Source organism: Glandiceps talaboti, chromosome 4 (genome assembly GCF_964340395.1).
Source record: "Glandiceps talaboti chromosome 4, keGlaTala1.1, whole genome shotgun sequence".
Lineage (NCBI taxonomy): Eukaryota > Metazoa > Hemichordata > Enteropneusta > Spengelidae > Glandiceps > Glandiceps talaboti.
The window spans coordinates 683,948-696,585 of NC_135552.1; the positions used below are offsets into that span (position 1 = coordinate 683,948).

At 37.1% G+C, this 12,638-nt stretch overlaps 1 protein-coding gene across 1 annotated transcript in view; it reads right to left on the reverse strand.

The window, feature by feature from the left end:
- Positions 1–12,638, reverse strand: part of LOC144434676 (integrin alpha-6-like) — a 207,381-nt gene that overhangs the window by 135,943 nt on the left and 58,800 nt on the right. Inside the window, exons 9-11 of the mRNA XM_078123182.1 lie at positions 8,192–8,429; positions 6,783–6,884; positions 947–1,005 (exon numbers count right to left, since the gene is read on the reverse strand). Coding sequence (XP_077979308.1) covers positions 947–1,005; positions 6,783–6,884; positions 8,192–8,429 — 399 coding nt within the window. The remainder of the gene's footprint in view (positions 1–946; positions 1,006–6,782; positions 6,885–8,191; positions 8,430–12,638) is intronic.

Genomic DNA, 12,638 nt, shown 5'->3' on the forward strand with positions numbered 1-12,638 from the left:
ACAATAAAGGATGGGTCGGGCTTTGGGAACCTGTTCAAGCATGTCTGAGTTATGGCTTTGGACATGAAAACTGCGCCAACAAAATCGCTGCCAGGCAGCCATATCGGATTGTATCACAACGAAAATGGATATGCACATGTATGTCATAGAACACTGTCCTAATACCAACTTTGAATGAGATCTGTTCAAGCATGTCTGAGTTATGGCTTTGGACATGGAAAATTCGCAAACAAAATGGCTGCTAGGTGGCCATATTGGATCGTATCATGACAACAATGAATATGCACATGTATGTCATATAACAATTTCCTAACAGCAACTTTGAATGAGATCTGTTCACGCATGTCTGAGTTATGGCTTTGGACAGGGAAAATTCGCGAACAAAACTTCGAACTTCAATGCAAAGGCATTTTATTTTTTCATACAGAATTTCATTGCTGAACTTTCTTATTTACCGGATAATTCTATTCTATTTGATTTACTTACCAATAATTCCGAGATCGACTTGATCAATTTAACTCAGTACAACCGATTTTTATATTTGATTTTGTTGTGTATACAAGTGAAAGATTTGTTATGAAATAAAGAGACATGATTATTGAAACAACTTTATTGGGTCACGTTTGATATCAATGTGTGTGTGTGTACTTACTTACGTACGTAAGTGTGCTGTGAAGTTCTATTTGTCTACATAGAGGAGGGTGTAAACAAAGATGAAAGAAATTCAGTAATTGCCGTGTGAGGGCGCACATAATCACATCCGCGCAGTTTTAATTTCACTGTCGTGTTTGAGCGCGAAATTGCGTGAAATTAAAACTGCGCAGATAATTTTCCGAGTCATAGTAACAAGAATTCATAGACAACAAAATGTCTAATCTTTGTATTTTCTATATTGTCTACACTGTGTACTAAATGATAACTGTTAACAGTAAATTGAGTAACTCACTTATTTTATCACTGAAGGTTGATCTTGTTTCGTATTGCAGACATACTTCAACATCAAAACTGAAATAAAACCAGACATAATTGATGTGGTGCATTACAATTAATCTGGAAACAAGCTAAGAAAACACCTGACAGTGTTTAAGACACTGCCATCATACATTTCAACCCAACAGTGTATAAGACACTGCCATCATACATTTCAACCCAACAGTGTATACGACACTGCCATCATAATTTCAACCCAACAGTGTATAAGACACTGCCATCATACATTTCAACCCAACAGTGTATACGACACTGTCATCATACATTTCAACCCAACAGTGTATAAGACACTGCCATCATACATTTCAACCCAACACTGTATAAGACACTGCCATCATACATTTCAACCCAACAGTGTATAAGACACTGCCATCATACATTTCAACCTGACAGTGTTTAAAAAACTGCTATCATACATTTCAACCTGACAGTGTTTAAGACACTGCCATCAGACACTGCCATCATACATTTCAACCTGACAGTGTATAAGACACTGCCATCATACATTTCAACCTGACAGTGTTTAAGACACTGCCATCATACATTTCAACCCAACAGTGTATAAGACACTGCCATCATACATTTCAACCCAACAGTGTATAAGACACTGCCATCATACATTTCAACCTGACAGTGTTTAAGACACTGCCATCATACATTTCAACCCAACAGTGTATAAGACACTGCCATCATACATTTCAACCTGACAGTGTTAAAGACACTGCCATCATACATTTCAACCCAACAGTGTATAAGACACTGCCATCATACATTTCAACCCAACACTGTATAAGACACTGCCATCATACATTTCAACCCAACACTGTATAAGACACTGCCATCATACATTTCAACCTGACAGTGTATAAGACACTGCCATCATACATTTCAACCCAACAGTGTATAAGACACTGCCATCATACATTTCAACCCAACACTGTATAAGACACTGCCATCATACATTTCAACCTGAGTGTATAAGACACTGCCATCATACATTTCAACCCAACACTGTATAAGACACTGCCATCATACATTTCAACCTGACAGTGTATAAGACACTGCCATCATACATTTCAACCCAACAGTGTATAAGACACTGCCATCATACATTTCAACCCAACACTGTATAAGACACTGCCATCATACATTTCAACCTGACAGTGTATAAGACACTGCCATCATACATTTCAATCTAACAGTGTATAAGACACTGCCATCATACATTTCAACCTGACAGTGTATAAGACACTGCCATCATACATTTCAACCTGACAGTGTTTAAGACACTGCCATCATACATTTCAACCCAACAGTGTATAAGACACTGCCATCATACATTTCAACCTGACAGTGTTAAAGACACTGCCATCATACATTTCAACCCAACAGTGTATAAGACACTGCCATCATACATTTCAACCCAACAGTGTATAAGACACTGCCATCATACATTTCAACCTGACAGTGTATAAGACACTGTCATCATACATTTCAACCTGACAGTGTATAAGACACTGTCATCATACATTTCAACCCAACAGTGTATAAGACACTGCCATCATACATTTCAACCTGACAGTGTATAAGACACTGCCATCATACATTTCAACCTGACAGTGTATAAGACACTGCCATCATACATTTCAACCCAACAGTGTATAAGACACTGCCATCATACATTTCAACCTGACAGTGTTTAAGACACTGCCATCATACATTTCAACCTGACAGTGTATAAGACACTGCCATCATACATTTCAACCCAACAGTGTATAAGACACTGCCATCATACATTTCAACCTGACAGTGTATAAGACACTGCCATCATACATTTCAACCCAACAGTGTATAAGACACTGCCATCATACATTTCAACCTGACAGTGTATAAGACACTGCCATCATACATTTCAACCTGACAGTGTTTAAGACACTGCCATCATACATTTCAACCTGACAGTGTTTAAGACACTGCCATCATACATTTCAACCTGACAGTGTTTAAGACACTGCCATCATACATTTCAACCCAACAGTGTATAAGACACTGCCATCATACATTTCAACCTGACAGTGTATAAGACACTGCCATCATACATTTCAACCTGACAGTGTATAAGACACTGCCATCATACATTTCAACCCAACAGTGTATAAGACACTGTCATCATACATTTCAACCTGACAGTGTATAAGACACTGTCATCATACATTTCAACCCAACAGTGTATAAGACACTGCCATCATACATTTCAACCTGACAGTGTATAAGACACTGCCATCATACATTTCAACCCAACAGTGTATAAGACACTGCCATCATACATTTCAACCTGACAGTGTATAAGACACTGCCATCATACATTTCAACCTGACAGTGTATAAGACACTGTCATCATACATTTCAACCTGACAGTGTATAAGACACTGCCATCATACATTTCAACCCAACAGTGTATAAGACACTGCCATCATACATTTCAACCTGACAGTGTATAAGACACTGCCATCATACATTTCAACCTGACAGTGTATAAGACACTGCCATCATACATTTCAATCTAACAGTGTATAAGACACTGCCATCATACATTTCAACCCAACAGTGTATAAGACACTGTCATCATACATTTCAACCCAACAGTGTATAAGACACTGCCATCATACATTTCAACCTGACAGTGTTTAAGACACTGCCATCATACATTTCAACCCAACAGTGTATAAGACACTGCCATCATACATTTCAACCTGACAGTGTATAAGACACTGCCATCATACATTTCAATCTAACAGTGTATAAGACACTGCCATCATACATTTCAACCTGACAGTGTATAAGACACTGCCATCATACATTTCAACCCAACAGTGTATAAGACACTGCCATCATACATTTCAACCTGACAGTGTATAAGACACTGCCATCATACATTTCAGTCTAACAGTGTATAAGACACTGCCATCATACATTTCAACCTGACAGTGTATAAGACACTGCCATCATACATTTCAACCCAACAGTGTATAAGACACTGTCATCATACATTTCAACCCAACAGTGTATAAGACACTGCCATCATACATTTCAACCTGACAGTGTTAAAGACACTGCCATCATACATTTCAACCTGACAGTGTATAAGACACTGCCATCATACATTTCAACCTGACAGTGTATAAGACACTGCCATCATACATTTCAACCTGACAGTGTTTAAGACACTGCCATCATACATTTCAACCCAACAGTGTATAAGACACTGCCATCATACATTTCAACCTGACAGTGTATAAGACACTGCCATCATACATTTCAATCTAACAGTGTATAAGACACTGCCATCATACATTTCAACCTGACAGTGTATAAGACACTGCCATCATACATTTCAACCCAACAGTGTATAAGACACTGCCATCATACATTTCAACAAAGGTCCTGGTAGAATTACGATTAAAATTTGGATATGAAAATCAGTTGTCTGACAGAGCTATAATAAAAATAGTGCCAATGGTGTTGTAGCACAACTGTATTTGGCTGTTGCCATGGACATGGCCTTGTTGCTAGGGATATTTGCATACACTTTTGGAATCTATATTAACTTGCCTACCAATCCCTGCAGTTATCTTTATATGCATTGTCATTTCACTGTTGCTAAGGATGTGGTCGTGGTTGCTAGGGCCAATCATTTTGAAATGTTTTCAACAATAACTGCAAAGATTCCTACCAAGTTTCAACCCCATTCACCACGCAGTTTCAAGATACAAGTTTTTGACAAAAAATTGGTATTTTAGACCTAATATGCATATCACTGATGGGATCATCACGTTGTGAATACAGCTTCATCTGCACATCCCAAGATGCATCTCAATTAAATTTCAGCCTAATCTGCGAAGTAGTTTTGGAACGATATATTCTTGACAAAAAATACACATTTTTAGACCTAATTTGCATATCACTGATGGGATCATCATCTTATGAACAATTCTTAATCTAAACACCCTTAAGAATTTCCCACCAAATTTCAGCCTAATCTGCTCTGTAGTTTTGGAATTATAGATTTTTGACCAAAAAGACAAATTTAGCCCTAATTTGCATATCACTGATGGGATCATCATGTCATTAACAATTCTTAATCAAAATTCCACTAAGAACGTTCCCATTATATTTCACCCCAATCTGCTTAATAATTTTGGAATTATAAATTTTTGACAAAAAAGACAAATTTTAGCCCTAATTTGCAAATCACAGATGGGATCATCATGTCATGAACAATTCTTAATCTGAACATCTCTAACAACATTCACCAAATTTCAGATTGATCTACTGAGTAGTTTTGGAGTTTAATTGTTTTGATCAAAGATCACATTTTTTAAAAACCAAATCACACATTGGTGGTGAGATCATTTTGATTTGCACAATTTCCCAACTAGACACCCAAGGTAATATACCCACCAAAATTTCATGGTGATCGGTCTGGTGGTTTTTGACTTTAAGTTGTTCACACACACAAGCACGCACGCACGCGTGCACACACACATGCACACACACACACACACTTTGCCATGCATATAGCACTACTAAACATTATCAGTTCAGTTGTGCTAAAAATTGGTCCAGAACAAAAAATATTGTCCTATCTAAGGGAGCTGTCATTACACATGACTGGGGGGGGGGGAGGAGGTGTTTACTCAAAATTTTTGAAGTATAGAACAAACCTATATATACACAATTATGCACGTTATTTATTAACACTGTTTTTTCAGTGCATATTGCATATACATAACCCCTATGAAAATGCATACACATTTGACATATACATGTAGTTTCTGAAGCCAGTACAGTAGACCATAAACAATCTATAACACAAATTGATCAAACCGTTACTAGTAGATTGAGTTCTGTTACATGAAACAATTAAATCATTAATTGATAAAAGTAGTAAGGAATAACCTGGTTAAATAAATAAAACAGCTGAAGCCATACAGAAGGGCAAAGTCAGACCAAATAGGATCAACTCATCTAGAATATCACGGTGTAGATTATACATGTATGTCAGTCAGTGAAAGCATATCAGATACTGGGATGATATTGTAACTAGGTGAGCTGAAAATAAATCTCTGAAAGGTTTAATAATAATAATAATGTTGGTTTCTTATATAGTGCTTTCCCACTCCGTGCTCAAAGCGCTTTACAATTATTACCCCTGGCTCGGATCAGAACAGCACAACAGCCCTTTAGTCTTCCTCAACTCCCCGGGGAGCATACAATCCATTGCAGCCATTTAAGCGCATAGGATTAAAGCCTTCACATTGCAACCTACATCCTACCAGGTCCCCAGTTATACAGCTGGGTTTCATTGTACAGATATTTATAACTGGTAAATAATGATAGTAAATATTAAAACATGTTGAAAACAAAGAATATGGTAATATATAGCTAACTTTTCATTTCACAGATACTAGGACATGGGGTTCTGTTACATGAAATGAGTATACATTAAGTACACTATGATTTTTCCCTAATTTTAAATGGTATGGCATGCAACTATACTTTGACAATTTTTCTCAGTGTTAGTATACTGAACTAAAATTTCAATTGTGATCAGGAGAGGGTATTGTTATCACCTTGACATGTTACAATAATACCAGATAATACTTTTTTAGTCTGAAATTCCTCCGACCCCCCCCCCCCCCCCACACACACACACACCATATGGTATGATCTAAGCCAATCTCTGAACATTATATGAACACAATGTGTTATAAAATATAATGTCTACTTACCAGACATATCCCTTGCCTTTATAGGTACAGTTTTTATTTTCAATATCCAACATTGATGGTACAGCTGCCATACTGGACACTATTGTCAAAACTGGTTTAGTCCTGAAATCAAGACACACAATAATAATTTCTACGATCTATGGCTTGGTTATCAATTTATCAGTACAGTGCCATTATATAATATACACTATATACAAGATCATTTGGCTGTTGCTATGGGTGTGGTCTTGTTGCTAAGTATATTTGCATACATTTCTTGAATGTTTATTCATTTGTCTATGAATCTCTGGTGTTATCTTTGCAATGTACATCATCACATGGCTGTTGCTATTGGCGTGGTCTTGTTGATAAGTATATTTGCATACATTTTTTGAGTGTTTATTCATTTGTCTATTAATCCCTGTTATCTTTGCAAGATACATGATCATTTCGTTGTTGCTATGGGCGTGATCATGTTGCTAGGCACATTTACATATATTTTTTGAATTTCATTCCTTTGTCCATTCATCCCTGTTAACTTTGCAAAATATGTGATCATTTGGCTGTTCCTATGGTCTTGCTACTAAGCATACTTGCATAAACTTTATGACCGTTTGTTCAATTGTCTAAGAATCCCTGTTTGTGAAATACACGACTGTTTGGCTGTTGCTATGGGCATGGTCAAGTTTGCTATGGATATTTACATACAGTTTTTGAATGGTTACTCACTTGCCTACCAGATGATGTTATTTTTGCAAAATATACTGGCGTTTGGTTGTTGCTAAGGGCGTGGTCATGGTTGCTAGGGTCAATTGTGTCAAAAAATGGAACAAAATCAGCAGAATAACACTTCTAGAAACATTTCACCAGTTTCAGTTTCAACTGACCAAGTACTTTTTGAGATAAATTTTATTTTTTACTAACATTCAATTCATATTTTACACCTAATTTGCATATCATTGATGACATCATTACATGCTTGACATTTCTTCATCTTTACACCCAATGCATCCCCATTAAATTTCAGCCCAATCTGTTGAATAGCCCTAATTTGCATTTTATGCCCTAATTTGCATATTAGTGATGGAATCATTATTTCATGAACAATTCTTAATCTACACACACCTAAAAACTTAACCACTAAATTTTAGACAAATCTACACAAAAGTTTTTGAGTTTACGTTTTTTGACCAAATATGATATTTCAGTGTTTATATGTTTTAAATGATACCAGAAATGTTATCGACAGAATGCAGTTTACCTCATGCTAGAGGGATGAGGCATTTTTAATACCTCATGCTAACAGAACAAGGTTAATTTATTTCATGAAGTGTGTGGAGCAGAAGTTGTGGTGTTGACCAAGAAATCGAATGTTTCTAATATTTATGATGTGCTTAGGCAGTAATATTCTCTATCTCTCCTGGCTGTACCTTAATAACAACACTTTGGCAGACTCATAGGCTCCAATAACTAAATCAGGATATCCATTCTCATCTAGATCCAGTCCACCATCTAAGGAGTATCCTAGTGTTTTAAACATATCGGATGTGTTCAGGTCACTGGCAATTATCTTCTGTGAATGCTGCTGTCGTAGACCATCATGACCCCCATTGAAAATATATACAGCACCTTCACCATCATTTTCATAGGGTGCACCAACAGCAATATCTGAAAAAAATACAACAAAATATACTTTCTGAATCATTAAACCAATCTTTACAGTAAGGTATGTCATTTTAAGACTGTCACACAAGAAATGTAATTCCTACCTTTTAGTTTAATCCCCTCAAATCAAGCCATCGTAGATGACATAGTCCTCGCTGTTTGGGAGCTTTTGATCCCTGTTTGGATTGTAACAATTCTTGTCTGTGATAGGTGCAATCACTAATTGACATGTATGTACCTAATAGTACACTGCCCTTATACCAAGATTGACTAAATTTGATCTGCTCAAATATGTCTGCCAAATGGCTCCAGACATGAACAAGTCATTGAGAATGACATAATCCCCGTTATGATTGGGTTTTAAGGAACTGGCAGTTTATGTTGTCATTTTCAAACCTGGTTAATGTTGTTTGGCCTCATATGGTTGTTTTTGATATCACTACTCTGTTCAAGCATGTCTGAGTTATGGCTTTGGACATGAAAACTGTGCCAACAAAATGGCTGCCAGGCAGCCATATCGGATTGTATCACGACGAAAATGGATATGCACATGTATGTCACATAACACTGTGCTAATACCAACTTTGAACGAGATCTGTTCAAGCACGTCTGGTTATGGCTTTAGACAGGGAAAATTCGCAAACAAAATGGCTGCTAGGCACCATGTTGGATCGTATCATAAAACAAATTGACGTGCATATGTATGCCATAGTATGTTGCCACTGTACCAAGTTTGAAAAATATCGGTCCAGGCATCTCCAAGAAACGGCTCTAAACGGATGGACGCACAGACGGAACCCAATCCATAAGTCCCAGTCCGGACTTCGTCCGGCGGGGACTAACAATTCATAGCAGAATGGCTGTAGGATGGCTGAAGTTGACATACATATAAACATCATAGTACATTGTCTTTAAATAAAGTTTTAATGGAAATAGACCATTATCTGTCTCGCGGGAGACGCCATTGAGTGCATAGCAACCAAGTTCGGGTGGTCAAGCTGAAGTGTCAACCGCTTAGCAACACCATTGTTCTCGACGTCATCGCATGTACAGTGCAGTATGTATGATCATGGAAGTACATGTATACTTCCATGGTATGATAGATCAAGGGAAGCAAACTTTTAAAGTATGGTTGTAAAAACGATGTACGTATGCACAATACGCCGGCAGGGGTTTCATAACTAGACGTGACAGTGATTTTTGGCCGTTTGGGCGCAGATGAAGAGCGTTTGGTTGACAGTGTTACCTTTGAAATCAGTTTCAACATGAACTTGAAAATGTTAGAGTTGGATCCACTCGAGGATCGCAGGCCCTATGGTTGAAAACTTGCATGTCAGGTCGCGAATATTGTATTCCTATTTTTAAACAACGTCTAAAATTTGATACAATGTCATAACTTTTCCATAGACTTTTTATACGTCGAGTAGCATCGTCTAAAAACCAACACAACAAAGTGTACGGGATCACTTTACTGTATAACGTGCTGTTAATAGTTGGCAATTATGTAATTCTTAGTCTGTAATTCGTCGGCTAAATTCGTCCGGGTTCGCTAAAAACTTTGAAAGTGGTTGAGATTTTTTTTTCACTGTCTTTGATTTTATCATATAAATTTATAAATGAGCTATATATATGTATTTAAAATTAAAATTCAGAGATACTATGTCGATTTATTTTACGAATTTGGACCATGAGTTCTACAGCATGCTCATCGAACTCAAGTATAAACATGGCTGACACATACACGTGTTTCACGCATCGCCAGTGATTCCCTATTCTAGTTCCTGACGACCGTATTCCGATTTTACTCTAAGTTATCTTCATACAGTACTAGTGTAGTTCCTGACGACCGTATTCCGATTTTACTCTACGTTATTAAGGTAGGGTAAAATCGGAATACGGTCGTCGGGAACTAGACTGGTATGTATTGTATGACGATAACATATGGTAAAATCGGAATACGATTGTCAGGAACTGACTATGATTTCCCGACCTGTGATGATAATTTAGAACTTTTCAATTCTGAACTCTAGGACCGAAACGGGACATTTGCACTCTAAAAATGTGTAAGACTTTTAGCTTTCGTCCGTATTTGTCAACAGTGTAAATGTCCACGGTTCATAAGGGCTTACGGCCGGTGGATGTGTAGTACTACGCCATACTTCATGTGCATTGCATTCTGATATACTTCTATTGAAAATTGGTGACGGGAAATGTTTCCACCATGTACATGTGTACTAATAATCAAAACTACTCGATTTTGCTTGTCATTAATTACCATTTCTCAAGATTGAAATATTATAGCCATCTAGTATGCTGCATAAGTTTGGCACTGACTACGTATTCTCAGAAATGACAGCCAGTTCGGAAATATAATGACGCGTCGACGGTGTGATACTGTGACGTATCTTTCTTTTAACTTGTTGTTGACACGCCATATTTTCGTAACATGCTCTTTAGTTCGTGTACTTTCAATTTTTCAATGTCTTCCATGACGACTTATGATTGTAGATGGTCAAAAACGGTAGTATTTTTTTCAGACTAATGTGTTGACTTTCACATAAACAACATGGCCAATCCGCAAAGCTTGACCCTCGTAGCAACCGTTGCTAGGTTATTTGCATATCTCGCGAGATCTGCCGCGAGACGGGGAATACTTTATTGTTCATGCATGGCTGTGTAATGGTCACAAACATAGAAAAATCACAATCATTTAATACTTGCACATGGGTCAATCGATGTCATTGTGCTAAGTGTCATATTTCTTAATTCTGTTCTCGTACGTTATTCGTTTAGTGTATATTTTTCATATTTTGTATTTACTGTTTTCAATGTTCTTGTTAGCTTTCTTTTTGTGTATGCCATTTGTTGTATGTGGAGGGGTTGCTCTTATATAGGTGCTTGCCACCTGTGCAACCTTTTTACCCCTGACTTATCGTCGAAGTTTAATAAATAAATAAAAAATAAACAAGTAACTGAGAATGACATAGTCCCCGCTATGATTGGGTTTTAAGGAATTATCACTACTCTGATCACGCAACAACACTTGTGAACCTAAATCAAACAGACTTAGGTATGTTGTGTCTTCTTGTTGGACTAACTTCCACAGACATAACAAACTGATAACAGAGTCGCATGAACCTACATGAGAGAGACCGGTGTTGTTTTTGTATCACTCTTTGTTCGTTTAATCGTTCGATTAAAAGAAGACTTTTTATTCTGCACCTTCAAAGCCAATTTCATTGCCCACTACTGATACATCGACTTTCTGGTCATAGACGTCTCTAAATAGCTCTTGCAATGGTAGTATTTTCAAATCACCAGTCTACACTGAAGTCGGTTGTCTTTTACATTTATAGTAGATCACTATACCGGTCTTGAGTACTCTCATGTCACAGGACCTAGATCTGCTTTATTATCGAAAAATATGAAGTTTGTCGTTCGAGTTCTGTAGATATGGTAGGTTGACAGGGCTCGAAACAGTCTATCTGTTGGCACGGGGCTACCACTTTCAATATTTGGCAGCCTAAGTGGGCTACTATTTACCAAAAAGGCTTACAAAATATCTCGAAGATGTACAATGTGGAACAATGTATTTGCAATGAAAGTGTCGATTATACGATAAAAAAAATGTGCCGTGCAACAATTTAACTACAAAATATGACACTGCAACGACCACAATGCATTCTCCCGCTGCTATGCTCGCTCTTTTAATTTTAGTTGCTTTCACAAAGTCTATGAATGAACATTGGGCTACTCACTCCGCAATTCGATATTTGAGAATTGTTTTTCATTTTACAAACCACTGATATTTAACTACAATTCTTTCACATTGAATAATTCTAAACTTCATTGTTGTTGACAACTGTAATTTCCATTCTAAAGGGTTGCTTTGAGGGTATGTAAATTTGACGGCTGCATAACCGAGCACAAATCCATGATAATTTTCTCACTTGGACGTCATCACACCTTGATTACAATTTGAATTTAGTAGCGGTGAATTTGTCAGGCAAATTACAAGTAATTCAACTGTTTCCGAGTCACTTTTCTCTATTTTTCTTACCAAGATATTACATTTGTATATGGCTAAAGTTCAAGTAAATGACATTTTACGTTGGGAAATTGTGGAAATACATGTACATATCACTGAGTCCGCAGCCTGAGAATAGTAAACCAGTCAATCACTATAATGAGTCAACATGTCATTGCTGATGT